Source organism: Anopheles nili, chromosome 3 (genome assembly GCF_943737925.1).
Source record: "Anopheles nili chromosome 3, idAnoNiliSN_F5_01, whole genome shotgun sequence".
Taxonomy (NCBI): Eukaryota; Metazoa; Arthropoda; class Insecta; order Diptera; family Culicidae; genus Anopheles; species Anopheles nili.
Genome location: NC_071292.1, coordinates 25,793,606 through 25,811,724, shown reverse-complemented (window position 1 = coordinate 25,811,724; position 18,119 = coordinate 25,793,606). Strand labels below are relative to the sequence as shown.

Below are 18,119 nucleotides of genomic sequence, written 5' to 3'. Positions count from 1 at the left end.
GATGTGTGCTTATCAAATAAAAGAGAGAAATTTTTTTTGTGTTATCAAGCTCGTAATGCTGGCAGACCGGTCAAACCAGTGTACCAACGGTTTCCTTTGAAACAAGTCCAATCGATGTCGGTCAGCTGGGAAGCGCAAGATTTGTTTGCGTCGACGAACGAGCCGGCTTGCCGTGATCATGCCACTTCCGGTGGTACCATTATCGCTGAGCGATGTCCGATCAGGGTTGCACGATTTCCGGCCGCCAAGGGTATTCGGGAGGTATAAAAAATGTGGCAGTTTCAATAGGAATTGCTTTGCCCAGTCCGATCTAACTACGACAACGTTTATATTCCAGCTGCTGATACGGAAAGGCGATGGAGGAAAAATTGGAATCACCATCCGACGCGTACTGGAAGGAAAGATGATCGTGTGTGCCGTTGCGCGAAGGAGTCCAGCCTATTTGGCGGGTGTAAGATATGGGGATGAAATATTGTGCCATGAAGATGAGCCCCTGCCCGGTATTGAGATGGAAAGGATGCGGAAAATGATCGAACACAACTCTCGCAATTGCGTGAAGCTACAGACGAAGGACAAGTGAGTAATTGCGTATGATAATCGTAGTTTTACCTTCCTGATGTGAGCACCCGTTGCATGGTAGATCAGGTGAACGGTACGTGACGATTACTCGGGATGTAGAGAAAGGATACGGATTTCGGTTTGTAAATGGCGAAATCACGGTTATTCGGCCGAATACGTCCGCCGAGCAGCAGGGTCTGGAACGAAAGCTACAAATCGTAGAAGTGAATGAGGAGGTAGTAGTCGGAATGAGCGATGAAGACATAGAGGCAATCATTTACGCCAGTGGCGATTCGGTTACGTTGTGTGTGGTACCCGTGAAAATCTACCGACAGTTATTTGCAAGGTAACGTGCAGTACTCTCATCGCGATCATGGCTTTTCATCATCTTTCTTCATCATTTTCTTTATTGTAGCCTATCTCCGGTTGTAGATGATGCACTTTTTTTGGTTGATATGTAGTCCATTTAGCATTGAGTAATAGAACATTCCACATTGGACCCCGCTTAGCGTATAACGCTAAATGGTTCAAAAGACCAACATGCTTTTATTTCAATGTGATCAGTATATTAGGATCATATTATCTGTCATCACGCGTTTGAAGCATTAAACTCTGATAATATTTTTTAATGTTATGTTTTACAATTCATTTCCGATAAAACATTCAAATATGCAACAATGGAGAGAAAAAGCGAAATTCAAAGTGAAATGTGATCTAGAGAAGCGTTCGCAACGATAACTTGTTTAGTGGTTGAAAGAAATTATCCCTAAGCCCCGTTCTATACGAGGAAGGAGGTTTTAATCATATACCTATGATATATTTACATGGAGAGGAACTGAATTTTATGAGACTTGTGCCAATCGCTCGGATAAAAAAACTAACAATAAACGGCTCTCAGTTTGAAAGTCGGTTGACGTTCAGATTGTGTTGTCAACGGCGTGTTGTGTCAAACAGATACAATTGTGTGCTTGGGAGTCTGTAGAAAATTGTTTTAAGAAAAAAAATCTTAAAAGGTGTGAAGATGTGCTAAGTTCATGTTTTGCGGAAGCAAATGAGTTAGCTAGTGCTATTGTTATGTTTATTCTACATTAGCATCCGCGAAGAAATTGTTGATCGAGTAGGAATTGATGGTTAAAAGCGGTTCTTGAAGGCATTAGTTTCAGTATCCTTCCAGCGATCTTCTGTGAGAGAATTCACTGTAAGTTAATATCCTTCATTAAGTAGACGAGTATGGTTTACTATCTTAACATAATATTGGCTGAATTTGTTGAAACTGCATATCGAATGTTTCAAATATATTAGAATCTAGTTCAACATTTGTAAGCCGTATCGGCCGTTGAAAATAGTGTTGATTAGTGTAGTGCGCAGCACACAGCACCATTGTTTTGTTTTGATTAATTAAAATGCCGTCTTGCTAAAAAAATGCCGGTAAAGCAACAACAAACGCTTCTACAATGCGTAGTTCAATTCTTGTCGGATGAGAAGAAAGAGAGCTATATTTTTGACAACATTTGGATGCTTGTCATTTAAATGTTGGTTCGATGGCTGCTAAGACGGGGTATTTCGTCAGCCATAAGTTTTGCTCACGTAAATGATACATTTACGTAAAAGAACGTCTGTTTCTGACTCGCGTGTGGACCCGGATACATTTTCCAAAACGTTGCCTAGTGTATTGGTGCAGAAAACCCCATTGCCATCGGCTACAGATAGTTTAATGACCACTTTAGCGATCGCAATTATGAATCGCTTTTGGCACTCGTTTGTGATAATGCAAAAAGTATAGTTTTAAATCGATAAAGCAGTCCATGGCGAGTGAGAGACAACTGATTGAAAAATGGATACGTTCTTCGGGTTAAAAAAAAACTGTCCGGAAGAAAATGGCGATGATACCGCAAGCGCCCGATCCGTCACAAAGGCGAGTCTCACTGTCGGAATGCGTTCGGCTTCCCAGCGGAACGTTAAATACCTCGATTGGGGCGAGGATGCATACAATGCATTAAACGATGAAACGTTTGGAGCCGCGGATCAAGACGACTGGGAGGACATTCACGAAAAATTAGTCCGCCTTGAACGTAGTAAGAATGATCGCACTGATTCCCTATCGCAAGAAGACGAAGATGACAGCACCGATCAATCGTTTGAGAAATACGAGCCGGGACGGAAACCAAATAAGCCGAGCCTCTATGACAGCAGCAATAAAAGTGGATATAGCTGTACCGAAACACAAAAGAATGGTGATGACTTGGCGAACAAATTACGACTCGGTTCTAGTATTTGGAGTGACCCTATGGAGATTAGATCCGAACCACAGCGTCTATATTCAACAGTTGTTAGTCCGAATGTGTCCCAACCGTTACAGCCCACCACATTCGGATCCGTAGCCGTCGAGCAACCAATAGAGCAAAAGAAATTAAGCTCCCTCCCTGGATTCAGGCCCCCGGTGAGCATGCTTTCTCTGCAAGACATCGAGAAAAACCTCATTCAAACACAGCGGCAAAGCAATGAGATAAACCTTCCACATGTACAACAGCACATCGCGCATCAGCAGCAGCCTCCAACATTACCCATTTTAATACCACCGCCGACTCCACCCCTTTTGATGGTTTCTTCTCTGGCGGGACAGCCTTTACGGATTGCACCCATTCTAATGAAGCCCCCACCACCTCTGATGACGGCTAGAAACCTCATGTTTTCCCCAGGGTTAGTGCCAGCCCCATCCCTACCATTGATGGGCTTCCCAAATCCGACACAGACGGGTTTTCAGCCGTACAACTTATTAGCTCGACCGCTTTCGACCCCAATCAACAATTTTTCAATGCATTCAGCATTTCCACCACAACCATTCGGTTCACCGTTGCAAGGTTTACTTGGTGGACCAGTTCCTGTGGGTCCTCCGTTTTTGCCACGCCATCCAATATCACCGGTTCCTTTCTTGTTGCAACCGAATCCAGCCCCTCCTTTGCAAACCAATCCACTTAATCAACGTTTGATGCAGGAAATACAACAAAATCACCCACTTTTGGCTATCAATAGACAGCTCGCAAACACGCATAATGCGTTCAGCAACCGTGTAAACAATAATATCCCTCAAAATAATCCTATGCACAACATTTCGAATGAGCAACAATACCAACAGCACCAACCGCAGCAACAGTCACTTCAACAGCTTATTGACGATAGTTTGCAGAGAGCCGGATGCTCGCAGGTGCTGGATGAGTATGCAAATATGATGACCATCTGGGAAAAACGATGGATGATCGGTATACAGCTGGAGCAGCTCAATTTCGATACGCCCTATATTAGTGATTACTACTTCACCGTATACAAGACGCGGCTAGCAGCCGACAAGGATGAAAATAAGAAGCGTACGGTGGAGGATATCCTACAGAACCAGCCACTTGCGCAACCGAAGGATCAACCAGTATTTATGATGTCATTGCTTGCTAACAACGATATTTCTGCCCTGCTGAACGAAATTCGGGAACAGATATGTTTCGATTCGAAGTCCGTGTGCGCTAGTGATGAACAAAATTCTACATTGCCTGAAAACTCTCTAGGAAGGCGAAATTTTGGAACGTTGTCGGCGCCTAGAATACTGATAGACACGGCCTTGATGGCTAGTGATCACGCAAATGGAAATGCCACTACCACTGTTGAGGTATCTGGGATGCAACGTAAAGCGCGTCACGTGCTTATCGTGATCGAACAGTTGTACAAAATAGTGCTTGACATGGAAGATCTGCTAAATCCAATTGCCATACAATTTGCCAACCAACTGCGAGAAAAGAGGAAGCGTGAAAAAATGTCTATAGCTGGCGAAGTAAGCGATATCACAGCAGAAGCGTCGCCGGAATGTACGGGTAAAAGTTCCACGACTGACACACTGGAAGCAACGACATCTTTCGATGATCTTGCATCTTCTTTGATAGGACAACTGTCCCAGGATAAAATCACGTCCATTATGGGCGTGCGTAAAGGAAAAAATCTTCTCCGACGATCGCTTGCCGTACTTGATAAAGATCCTCGACGTTGGACGATATGGAGAATGGTTTTCTTCGCCGTGCCCTGTCTACCAAAGAAGGATCGGGAAGACGCCGATGGGCTCCTTCTGACGCTGTTTGATGAGCTCACACGTCAGCTTCGTTACGGGACGTCGGTCGATTTACTGCAGATGGCCAAAACCATCAGTAGTAACAGCAAAGTTATGCAGTGCATCGTTTCCAATAAGTTCCTGCTATATTGCATCATAACGATAATCTTCCAGATGGAAATATTTTGTGGAAAAAATCCGAAAACTCTCTTGGAAAAGAAGCAAAATAGCAGCACCCCTCAAAAGGACTGGTGGATATCGTTCCTGATAGAGGTGAATCGAACAGTAAAGGATAGCATTTCCCCGCACGGTGTCGGATCGCTACCTATCTCCATCAATGTGATTAAGGATAATAACATTATCCGTACACTTCGAGTACACTTTGATCGCTTCAAAGGTCAGGTGGTTGGGACGGATCTGTTGAACTTTATAACCGACAATGGAAATAGCGATCTGCGGCCAGGGTTTGCCAGAAAACAATCATTCCAAGCTAAGGACTAACTGAAACTAAAATCTACGGCCAATATTATTTAAATCATTTGAATCATTGATTTATATTCCTCTTTTCAATGCGCCCAATAGCGTCCATATGCATTATTTGTTTTCTCTAGAATTAATATAAATATTACTTTGAACCGCGTGTATGTATTTTTGTGCAATATCAAAAATTTGTGCTTTTTTTAATTTATGTCATTGTTAAACTGATCCTACCAACTCATGATAAAACAATCATGTACATTGCGGATATTTAAAAGTAAATCTAATGATCATAATTAACATTCTTTATAAGTTTGAGTAAATCCATTGCCATTACGAATGAACCGGAGAAATTAAATACTTCTGTTTTACACAAATGGAATTCATTTAAAGCCGGAGCTGTGACTTTAAAAAAGACTGCATCAAAGGGAGAAAACAGAACGTTTGTTATGAGCATAGCCTAAACGATATAAAATATTGAGCGATGCTTTGTTGTGTCATACAAGTAAGAAATTTCGACAAAAAATGTTTAGTTATGACCCGTATGAGTGTTTAAATAACTGATAATCAGTTAATTCGAATATATGGATGTATCTATACATAAGTACAGTCTCCCATATGGATTGACGTCGCGAATTGGGATACTCACAGCAAATCAATTGATGTTAGTTTGTCGAAATCCAGTGTTGGATCTTCTAATGAAAGATGAGAAAAGGCATTGTTGTACGCCTTTGTTTTCTGCGGTATAATGCATCCTATCGAAAGAGCCTCTCTACGAAAAGTGATCGAATTTTACACAAACGTATGCTGTAAAATATGTGTAAACGCCTTTGTATTATTGAAATCGTATTATGGTAGGTTTATTTTGATCTTCCTTATCATATCGTAAATATAAACTCATGTGTAAAGATTCAGTTGAAACCTAAGTGCGTCTATGAATTTTTAAATTCAAAGCATTAGATGTTTCATTTTGACAAGGAATGCAGATTCAACAGATTCAATTTTTAACTCTGTTGGTTTTACCCATTGATAAAAACATGTAGAAACGATCACCCATGGACGATGGTGCAAAATGTCCTCAATCGTATATGCAAGGTTCTATGTACAAAAAAGCGGAAGAAAATAAAAATAAAAAACAAACAAAACTGTGTGCAGTTGATTTTATTTTAATAATTTTAGGTGCATTTTTCGTGTTTTAATATTATAGCTCCGTGAAAGAATATCACTAAAAAATTTGGCTCAAATATATTTAAAGAAAGGATAAAATTGGCAAAAATTGCAAAGTAATATTAAATTGAATTGCTTCATATTCTCCAAAGGTATAGCTAACCACCGGAGCGCGAATCATCATGTCGTCTTCCTCCAGCAACAGGGGCGGATTTTCCATTATGGATCGGGATTTTTGCTCGTTGCTGTCGGAGTTACAGTCGGAAAAGGTAACCGTACGGCAAAAGGCTTTCAACAAGCTGGTGACCATTTTGTCCAACCGGGAGGATGATTTTCTAACATACATAAACTCAGAAAGCTTCGAAACGGAATGGAGTACCGTCTTCGATGCAATCTATGAGGGCATGGTAAAGCAGAGTAGCTACAACACCGCGCAGACGATGAGCAAAAATCATGACTATATCCTGGCGCTGCCTAAACTGCTCGAGCTAGCTATGGGTCGGGAAATCCCTCAGCTTACGTACAGCCAGATGATTAGAGCGTTCACTATGGCCCTGTCTGATCAGTCGATGCGGAACAACTTTGGCTCCTGTATTCTGCAACTTCTTCAAAAGTATGTCCTGTCATCCGCGTGGCCGCTAACAGCGGTGACCCACCAAGAGTGGAGTGGTACGTTAGCACTAATATAAATGAGCCGTACATTTTCTGTTACAAGCTAGTTATTTCGAGTGCCTTTCGATTGCCCATAGACATTTTGGACCGATGCTTTGCGATGCTGGACTTATCACAACTCCCGATCAAAACGACGGTGGGATGCGCATCATTAGCCGTAAGCAAATTTCTGGAAAATTGCGCGGAGCGAACGATGCTTGCATGTTATCTACCGGTACTGATCGATCATATGCGGAGGACGAAAAATATGCAAGATAACGAGAAGAAAATAGTTTCCCACGAGCTTGTAGTAACCGCCTTCCACATCGTACAGGCCGTAAGTTAGTGATGATGTCATCCTGAAACTTTTTAGAAAGCCCACGACTAACTCTCCAATAACGGATTTAGATTGCAGTTGATTGTAAAACGAGCGTACTCGAGTTTTTGGAATCGTTTCTACCATTCGCAATTGATGCCTACCAGGGACGACTAATTAAGGAGCAAAAACATGCACTGTTCCGGCTGATGCACCTTTCGCTGATTGTACTATACCCGGGCGGAAAGTCGCTAGCGGACGCTGAAAGGCTTACAAAAGACGACTATCAATCCCCGGGAGACGATGCAACGCGCAGAAAGACGCTACAACGCTACCATACAATAGTAACGAGTGAGATCGAGGCATTACGTGGGTCAGAAAATGGCAAGGAAGGACCGAAGGATGATGTTTTTGTAGATTTTGCTGCCAGACTGTGTTACACGGTAACGTTCGTCGTACTTGTTTTCTGCCTAGCAAACCGCTTAGATTTTTAAACGGTATATGATTATGTTTTATTCCCTAGTTTTACTGGAACGAAGACAACTGGAGGGACGCTGGGAGCAGTGAATCATCCGCCAAGAGGAACAAGCAGTATAACAAATTACAAAGCATAATGGAAATGGTTTCACCGAAACCCAATCAGTTCAGTTGGCGTTGGTAAGGTTCACTAAAGATTGCCAACGCTCACATACCTAACTAGTGCCTTCGGTCACTGTCATGTGTCTCTTTGCTAGGTTCGAAATACTATCGATTGTACTAAACAGGTACAGCTCCGCACTCACAAACGAAGACTACCCAAGAATGCTACAGTTGCTGTGTGACTTTCAAGCGTCGTTGCAAACGCCTTTACAACAAAACGCATTCTACCGGTGCTGTGCAGTATTGCTGAAGTTCGAGGCATCTCCAACGTTTCGAACGTTATCAACTAGGCCGGTGAACGAAGCAACCAATTCGGAGGCGTTGTGGTGCAAAATTTTTACGGCAGCATCGCGCGGATGTACTACCACGAGTGCCAAAACGTCCGTCGAATCCAATCTGCTGCTTCAGCTGCTCATAAGACATCGCAAATATCCCAGTGTTAGCTTTTTGAATGCGACAGTACTAGAAGCGTTCTACACATATGCTATAGAAAAAACGAACGTTAACGTTGGCACGATTCTCGCCATTCTCGAGACGTTGGGCAGTATCGAGCATCTGGGCGATGTTGATGGGGTGCTGACGAAGCTTTTAAACTACCTGTTTCCGCAGACACGCGCATTGGTGTCGAAGGATATAGTAAACTCAAAGGAACGCATTCATTCGAAGGTATTGGCAGGGATATTAGTTCTCTGCGTAGTTACAAGGCACGTTTCAGGTGGATCGGACGAGTCCGTAACCGTTAAACACGGCGATAATTGCAAAGATCTGTACCAAGAAGAAAACGTCCAGCTGCAAGTTTTGGAACAGCAATTTCTGCAACACGACTTAGTGCAGTTCATTAGACCAGAGCATCATCAGAATGGGAGCGAATTCAGCAACACGACTAATTTGAAGTTTAACGTCAATGAACAACTTTTAAAACGGGTCTGTGAGGTGATAAACTTCGACAAACACACGTTACCAGAAGATGATAGTTTCCTCTACAACGCACTAGTTCGCATTTGCTACGACGTGGAACTGTATTTGGAGATGGTCAATATTTTAGTACTGCATCAAGCGTACGACGAAGCCCAATACACCAAGTGTCCGCTGGACAAGAAGACGTTGTTCAAGTTTCAACAACTAAACCTGGGCTTTGAGCGGCTTATCGACAGGGATGTGTCGCTTAATGTCCACGAGGTGACAACAATCGGCGAACGGTTGTTGGCGATTTTCCGCGGACCCTATCATCCCTTGGTGGGGAAGCTGTTAAAGACAACCGATCACACGATGGTCCTACGGTGGACCGTGGAACAGGTCGTTACAGATGGCAGTGAAAATTCAACGCATTTTTCGATTCCACGCCCGAATCAGCTCTCCGAGAAACAAGCGTTCAAAAGATGTTTCCTCCATATCCTGGCGGAATACGTGCAATACGATGGGGCATGCTTTAACGAAGTGTACGACCTGCTGGACAGGCTCGAGTTAAACGTCCACAGCAGTTTGGATTTGTTCTACTTTTTCGACATATGTCGTATTTTACTACGGCAACCATCGCAAGAACTGGTGGCTAATTGGGCTATAAGGAAGTTTGTTGAAGTGTGCCAAAACCACTACACAAATGCCGAAATTTCGGAGATGATAATTGATCTTTACGCCGGTAGGCTTCGGAAAATGCGAAAGGCTCTGTTGCACCTTACTGAATTTTGTTTTGTTTCTAGATTTCACTACATATATCAGCCCATACGATGGAATGGTACGCAACGCAACGATAATTCTGAATTCTTATGTCAAGCAGTGCACAAAACGTATATACTCTATTGGATTACAGGCAAAAATAATTGCCCAAATCAAGCATCTCCTGAAAGCGTACCCATTCCTGTATGAAAGTTCGATGCACGAGAATATTTACCTGGGCCTGGTGCCCCTTTTGCGCAGCTCTAACTATCAGATAAAGCTAGAAGCAGCTAGGAACATTCTGTACATTATGCAAACGGAGTGGGCGTTTGCCAAAGGTACACCGGTTCCAGGAACGTTTTATGAATTTCAATCGAAACTGTACGAAACAATCTCGTTTGATGAATTAGCTACAGTTTCTACGGACCTGAACGAACATTGCAACATCGTAAGTGCTTGTCTGCAATTATTGATTGGCGTGTTTTGTGTGAGTTATGCTTTGCGAAGGAAAGCCTTGTATGATATTGTGTTGTTAGTTCACTCGGCGAATGTAAATGACGGTAAGGTTCAATGTTTCAAACATTCATCAAAAAACGTACTAGATAACGGATTTTTTTAATTGTACTATTTAAAGGAAAAATTACCACTACTATTCGTTCGGCCAGTGCTGCAATTGGTGTAGATTTTGGGAAGCTTCTTCGGGCAAACATGGACAAAGTGCTGATGCTGTGGCTGGCGAAAGGCTATAGACTAAAGCACTTTCCATACCGGCTAGCAAGAAACATCGCTTCGGTGGAAGAATTCGTCCAATTGCAGAAGAAAAGCATTGGTTTCGTAGTACTTGCGATGCAGCCGAAGCAATTTGTACAATTTTGTGATACAATTGGTTTGCAGCAATCAGAAATGGTGAAGGTATGTATCTTGGTTTAGTGGTTCGGAAACATCTAATGACATGATAAGAGTAATGTAACATTTTCTCTTCATTTTTGCATTTTCTCTTGCATTTTTCCAGAGCATATTACCGAAATGTGTATCATTTCTTCTACCTCAATTAGCCAAGTGCACAGATATGGCTCCGAAGTACAACGCTATGGCGAACCAAATGAAAGAGGGACTTGCTTCCTACTTAAACGCAATGGATCTGAACTCACATACGTTTGAAATCATCAAAGATCTTACCAAACGGTTGAGCGATAGTGAAGAACTAGGGAATCTGTCGGATCAGTGTTTCCCAAAGTGCTTTGTGGATGAACTCTCGCTTAACAGTACAAACTACACAAAAACTTTGGAGTATCTTAAACAATCAATTTGCGATTCACCGCACCTAAAGTATAAACTGCTTAGTAATTTATGCTTCAAAAATGCTGCAACAGTTGAGCATATTCTCACGGACGTTAAACGACGTCTCTGGGACACTGAGGAACTGCAGCAAAAAATGATTCATCTTTTTCAGTACGCCGTACTGTTGGATCATTTAAAGGAGTACATTATCCAGCAAAAGGAAAAATCGCTCAAGCCCTACATCGTACGAGATACGGTTCATTTTCTGTGCAATCTTCTTACGGTTTGCCCTGGATTGCGTTTGGCCACCCTCAACAGCTTTGAGCGGTTTTTGGAGCACGTGCTACCGGCCGAGGATGCATCCGAACTGCTAGCAGAACATTTGCATTTCATTGTATCGACACTGTTGGAAATAGAAGATGTAGAGCCATCCTCAGCGATATCGCACAAGTCACTCTCGTTGTTGCGGCACCTGATCTTAGACCATTCCAGCAAATTCGCCACCGCGATTGGGAAGCTCAACTATCTCCCAAATGACGATCGTTTTGAAGAATTACGAATGATGATCACACAACACAAAGCGACGATCGACCGTGAGAAACATTCCATGAGAGGTGAAATCACCTCCATCATGCAGTTACCAAATTTACGGTACGAAGATCTAGCCGCGTTAAGGATCATAGTAAGTTAACCTAAAAAAACGTACTACAAACTATTCGTTGAAGTACACTCCTAATGTACATGTGTTCTGATCGGTAGCTATCCAACAACAAAATAGACCTGAAGACTATATGTGACGAAATGTCAATTGAAGGCGGATCCGTAGAAGTAGACGGTAATGAGAATATACTGCATCGACTAATCAATATTCTTCTGGAAGTTGTTCGAAATGCACCCTTTGACAAGGTAACCAGATCAAGTGAAGAAATGTACATTGGATCTAACAATGTAAAACTTATGAATCCATTTCGCATTTCTCATAGCGTTCGGTAGAAGCGCTCCGATGCTTAGCCGAGATTGGACCGATCGATCTGGGAACCATGCTACTTAAGTCGGATACTGAAATGATTGCCTACGACAAGGTGGAGTGGAGTGGCTAAAGAAAACACCTGTTACGTTACGTGTAATCAAAAAACTTTTGATACTTTCGCCAACAGATAAGCAACTCGAAAGAGGCAATTGAAAGATGTACCGATGTTTTGCTAAGCGAGCTCGATGTGCTCTTAACAAGCAAAAATCATTCCGTGGCATACATTGCTTCACATGTGTGCTACAACTTATTGTATGGAAAATCCTTGCATGCTCTCGCGGGTTGGTATTATAACTTCATATTGCTAGCCCATGGCAGTATTTTCATGTCACATATACCCATTTCGCTGTATACATTCCACAGCAAAGTTCCCAATGCTCCATCCGTTTATGGGCAATTCGACTGAAGAGATAAAGCTATTTTCGTACAACGCCGGCAGCGTACCATCACTGAAAGCAACGCTTGGAAACGGGTGTATCAATTGTCGCGAGTTCGTGCAAAATTTGTCTTCCGCATTATTATCCTTTTTAGGGAATCCGATTCTGAAGAAGCTTGTTGAGTTGGATAGCGCGTTTGCAGAAAAAATTATTCCGTTGCTTATACAGATAGCGTTAAAGCTGTTTGTAGACAGAGTTAATATTGAAATTGGCAATTTTGTAAGTAAATCCGAAACTGCAACCTCTTCAATTCAACTGCTAGTAATAGAAATTTTGTATTACAGATTAATTTTTTTTTCGAAAAATTTTCTACTACTTCTGAAGATTCTGGAAATCTTTTCAATGATCCCAAAGCGTTGCAGCTCATGCTTACGATTGTAGAGTGTGTCCGAGTTCACAATCATCAGTATGTATTTCGATATTGTTTTGACTACGTAATCAATTTCTACAAACATCAATACTTTCAGATTTCCACAGTTCAAAATCACGATTAATTTCTTACCGATCGCTCGAGCGTCCCAGTACTGTCAGGCGCATTTCAAAGCGATTCTCTACGGTGAGCTATGGTATCGGGAGGAAGTGGAAAATAACGCGGAAGATACAAAAAAGAACCCAAAACTACGGGAAATAATGAAATCCTGCCACCATGCCATCGGCGTGTACGATGCCGTGCAATCGTTCTTGAATCCAATTTTGGAACGAACGGAGTATTACCGGCTGGAGCGAAACTACGCTGGATCCTTAATCTATCACGACACTAACCGTGGATCCCGAAATTGCGGTGGCCACATCCAGAGCAAACCTTTAATGAATTTACTGAAAGATAGCAACCTGTACGGTTTGGCCCGTTCGCTGCATCCTGACCCGCAAGAAGTGGATTATGAATGTGCCTGGCGCTTGGCCGATTGGGACGTACTGGTCGATGGTGACAAATCTGACGGTCAAGCGGAATCGATGAATCGACAAGAGTTCTCAGTGCAGTCTCACTTCTTTGAACGTGCTCACTATAAAGCCCTCAAGTGTCTGGTGTTGCAGGACGAACTGGCAATGGAAAGTGCCATCCACGAGGGTCGACGGGCGGTTAGCGAAATATTCAAGCTCACTAGCATCGAATCAACCAAGCACGTCTATGGTGGCTTGTGTCGCCTCAGACAACTGCAACAAATCGAGGACTTTGGCTTGATTCATTTCAAGAGGCAGATCGATTGTGAACAGGATCTACTCAACAGGTGGAATCAACAGGACGCGCTGCCCTGCAGCGACTTTGCGCTAATGGAACGACTCTTGTCGCAACGGCTGTCCATATTTAAAACGGCAGGAGTGTGTGCGAAGCGCCAGTGGATCCCAGCGGCCACCTATAGCACGCTGCTTCGCTTGATCCATGAATCGCGCCTAAGAGGGTACAATGACTGTGCGCTGCGCAATATTGCACTTACGGAGAAGCTCGATCTGCCCGCCAATGTACGATCGTTAATCCTTCTGGAGGATGCGCAACTAAACTGGACCACTGGCCACAGGCAGTTAGCTCGAGGAATGGCACGGGAAGTGATGGATAGCAAGCAGTACAACGATCTGATGGTGAATGCAGTCGCTTGTCGGGTGTACGGAGAATTTCAGGCGGAAGGCCACTTGCAAGAGGTGCATTCGTTGTACACGGATTACTTCCAGCGCGCGGAAAAGTGCATCCAGCATGCGTTGGCGAAGCAGAGCACCGTACTCAAAACGGGCTCCACCGCAATTCCACTCAATCACCGATGTTTTGAGGTGGACCGGAACTTCACCGTGCAGCACACCGTCGCCAAGTATGCCGATCGAGAGTTCGTACGAGTGGGTATCTAATTCATCCAATTCGTAGACGTTGGGTTATGATAACATGCTTTTTGTTATTTCAGCTAAGCAAAATTCTCAGCTCACAAGAATGGGAAGCACGACGGCTGAATCTCACCCGTATGCAGCAGGAAACGGAACGTCTGCATGCGGAAGCGTCCCGAGCCACGGACAAGCGTCGCAAGGAGATCGGTCGCACGCTACAGTTTACGCAGAAAAATTTAAAGCGTGACCAAAAGGCGGCGGAAGAAGTGGAACAGAATCGCTCCAAGTATCTCACGTTGGCGCTGGCCTACTACATGACATACGCAGTACAGACCACGGTCGAGAGCGACATGGTAATATTTAGGATCATCTCGCTGTGGCTGAACAACCACGACGCTAAGGATGTAAAGGAACTGGTTACGAAGTCCCTGCATACTATACCGTCGTACAAGTTTATCGCCGTGCTGCCACAGCTAACACCGAGGGTCAGCTCGGAGGGTACTGTTGGTATGCTGGTAAAGAAAACGTTGATACTGTGCGCGAAAGATCATCCGCATCATACGCTTCCGCACGTGTTTGCGCAGCTACACGCCTTTCAGGATCAGCCTGAGCACGAGTAAGTTATGCAGCACGTGGTAAAGGTACCTATTTGTGGCCAGCTGTTTACTTTTTTTGTCCCATTCACAGAGTTCCTACCGACGACAAGCGTTTACAGGGTGTGCGAGAGGTTTACAATAAGCTTAAGCAGGAACCAACTTTGCAAAAAATCTTACATCAAATGGAGCGGATGAACCTTGCGCTTATCGAGATGGCAAATAAAACCATATCTACCGAGGCCACATTCCGCGAGTACACCATGATCAAGCGGGATAAGCTGGGCCAGCTGGAGAACCTGGATCTGGTCCATTGTCCCACAGTCCAGTTGACGGTTGTGCCGGGTGGAAACTATCAGAACCGGACCGTGGGTATTAGGCGTTGGGATGTGAGAATCACCGGCGTCGGTGGAATCAATGCACCGAAAAAGCTATCCTGTCTTTGTCTGAACGGTACGAAACAGACGCAGTTGTTAAAGGGCAAGGACGATATGCGACAGGACGCGGTAATGCAACAGGTGTTCGGCATACTTAACGTACTGCTGCGACACGATAGAGAAACGGCTCGTCGAAAGCTGTCCGTACGCACGTACAAAGTGGTGCCATTGTCCAGACAGAGCGGTATTCTGGAATGGTGCAACAATACGATGCCGATCGGGACTTGGTTGCTTGCGGGGCACGTAAAGTACCGCCCGCAGGATATTGATCCAAGCACGGCACGGAAAAAGTTCACCAACGTGAGTACCGATGAATGGAGCTTTTCTTCGACGATCGGTAGATTAGCATGCATTTGATTCTTGTTCATTTTTGGTTCATTTTAGAACGCTCAAGCTGGTATGACGGTGGATAAGAAACTACAAAACTATGCGGATATCTGCCGCAAACTGCAACCCGTGCTTCGACACTATTTTCTTGAGCACTATCCGAAACCGGGCGTGTGGTTCGAACGGCAGCAGAACTACATCAAAAGCGTCGCGACCAGTTCCATGATCGGGTACGTGCTGGGCATTGGCGATCGGCATGTACAGAACATTCTGATCGACAAGTGCACGGCGGAAGTAATACACATCGATTTTGGAATAGCGTTCGAGATGGGCAAAAATCTCTTTACTCCGGAGACCGTGCCGTTCCGTCTGACCCGTGACATAGTGGACGGCATGGGTATCAATGGGGTAGAAGGCGTTTTCAAAAAGTGCGTACAGACCATCAAAAATGTCCTCATGTAACGATGAACATTTACAAAAACATCGACCGGTTGGGTGGCTTTTTCTATTCTTCCCATTGCAGATCATGTGAGAAAACGTTGGAGGTGTTGCGTAACAACCAGACTGTGATTCTGACCATCCTGGAGGTACTGCTGTACGATCCGCTCTACTCGTGGAACGTGCTGTCCAATAAGAAGGCCAACCGCCGGCAGCAGCAAGCTGCAATGCACATCTCAGGCGAGGAATCGGACAGCCAGGAACAGGTGGATCTGACGGTAGGAGCCAATATCAACGTCACGGCCGAGCGGACGCTGATGCAGGTGGAGAAGAAGCTGCAGGGCAAAGAGGACGACAAGTACATCTCGGTTGAGGGACAGGTGCAGATGCTGATCTTCAACGCCACTAACGAGATCAACCTGTGTCAACTGTTTGCCGGCTGGCAGCCGTACCTGTAATTCATCAATCCACGGGAATGCCCCAATATTGCACATACGATGATATTGTAACATTAAACTCATAAATAATCTTATATGTAGAGTAATTGTATGCATCATTAGGCAAATAAAGTGTGTTTCCACCACTGAATGATTGTATTATGGATCGAATCAAATTTTTCTCATTATCATGTTAACCAAGCCCAGCGAGTGATAGACGATCTGCCATTTTATATCGGAAATTTCAATTGGTTTGAATTGGATTAATGAATTAAATCTCAATGAGGCAGATTTTGAAGCGAATGGTGGAACTACAGCTCCAATAATAGTGGAAGCAAGTGATGGATAAAACATAATGTTTACAGTAGAAAATTGAAGCCAAAGCGGAATATCAAAATTATTTTCATTACGATAATAAAGTGTTTGAAAAAATGCAAATCACTTGAATCATAAATGATTGGAAAAGTTATGCAAATTTGCACTGTATACTTGTTCGCAAAATTAACAATCACAAAGACCGTCCGAAAGAATGAAAAAGGAATTCTCCTAAACAACACCGACTCGAATGTTATCGGTCAAAACACCTAGTGTTTAAATACGTGTATCGTGACATTTGTAAATCCGGTGGTACTAGCATAGTATTTCAGAGTATTGCTAGAGTATATTGTCTTGAATCAAACTAAAAAGTTGTTCACACAATACCTTGTCAATGGTTGATCGTTCGTCGATCGGTGTGGGATTTAATCACTATTCATTCACACTTCCCTCTTTCACTATTTCAACCACTTTAATCGCACTCTACTTTAATAACACGTTGTTTCTAATAGCACGTGCTTCTCACAGCTGCATACATCATCTTGACATGCGTGTCACTTAATGGACCCCCAAAATAAACATACGCGGAGGATAATAACACTCACGGCATGTACTGTTATCTAAAAGTAAACAAAAATATTCGATCAACATAACATTGGCTTGTTTACGAAAGGCATATGACTCCAGATAGTCGAGTTTATAAAGAAGTGGCCAACCTTTGGATATATTAGAAGTGACTCTTTGGAGTATTCAAATATAGAAGACTACATCCCATTTCACAAAAAAGAAGAAGAAGAATGTTTGTCCAAGCCAGCCAAAGCTTAAAAAATCATTTCTCTTAAGTTAGCATGTAATATAAAGCAATTTTCCCAAAACCCGCCGTACGTTAAATAAAAGCAAGAGGTAAGTTTTCGCACCATCATTATGTGATCGTCCATAACTTAAACCAAAAAATAGTTTTTATTCAATACAACTGAAGTTGGGGAGTTGCCGGGAAATGAACATACGCTTTGGAATGAAATGATCGCATAATTGATCTGGGGAAAATCCCACCCATTGTAGTATAATCTTAGACGGAAATGAGATATAAGTGCTAGCTATTGCTGGCTAGATTTATGCTCTTGCTTAGGATGGATCGTTGAAGGTTTACAATATTCATTTAGTAAGGTTGTCCAGCATGTCCCTTGTGTCCATCAGCTCCGAGACGCGCCCTTGAACTGTGAATGATCCCACCAACGAAGCGGCCTTCAATTCGAGATTGAATACGGATACCATGGCAGCGATAATGGTATTTTTTTCATACATTTCATTCCCACAAAGCCCAAACTCGTAAGCTAGTGGAGCGCGAGTGGTAGTTGGAGTAGGAATAATTAATGCACACGAGCCATATTTAGCCGCAGGCATTTAAATGGGAAATTTTTGGAAGTATGATTCTCGGCTTAAATCAAACAAATAGAC

General features: G+C 43.3%; 3 protein-coding genes across 3 annotated transcripts; all 3 read left to right on the top strand.

Moving 5' to 3' along the window:
- The first annotated feature begins 114 nt into the window (after positions 1-114).
- On the top strand, positions 115-1,098 carry LOC128723949 (syntenin-2-like). The gene is made up of 4 exons (XM_053817714.1): positions 115-261; positions 338-576; positions 641-904; positions 974-1,098. Exons 1-4 carry the CDS (start codon positions 115-117, stop codon positions 1,017-1,019), a joined length of 696 nt encoding a protein of 231 aa, XP_053673689.1. The 3' UTR covers positions 1,020-1,098.
- Positions 1,099-2,392: 1,294 nt separating this feature from the next.
- On the top strand, positions 2,393-5,213 carry LOC128723948 (protein PAT1 homolog 1-like). The gene has a single exon (XM_053817712.1). The coding sequence runs from the start codon at positions 2,393-2,395 to the stop codon at positions 5,147-5,149; it is 2,757 nt and encodes a 918-aa protein (XP_053673687.1). The 3' UTR covers positions 5,150-5,213.
- Positions 5,214-6,474: 1,261 nt separating this feature from the next.
- On the top strand, positions 6,475-16,367 carry LOC128725838 (serine/threonine-protein kinase ATM). The gene is made up of 18 exons (XM_053819609.1): positions 6,475-6,961; positions 7,042-7,280; positions 7,352-7,702; positions 7,783-7,916; positions 7,994-9,537; positions 9,599-10,114; positions 10,189-10,466; positions 10,567-11,517; positions 11,595-11,741; positions 11,819-11,917; positions 11,993-12,146; positions 12,229-12,521; positions 12,587-12,708; positions 12,770-14,129; positions 14,195-14,730; positions 14,802-15,444; positions 15,529-15,899; positions 15,995-16,367. The coding sequence occupies exons 1-18, from the start codon at positions 6,475-6,477 to the stop codon at positions 16,365-16,367; spliced, it is 8,598 nt and encodes a 2,865-aa protein (XP_053675584.1).
- Positions 16,368-18,119: the final 1,752 nt, after the last annotated feature.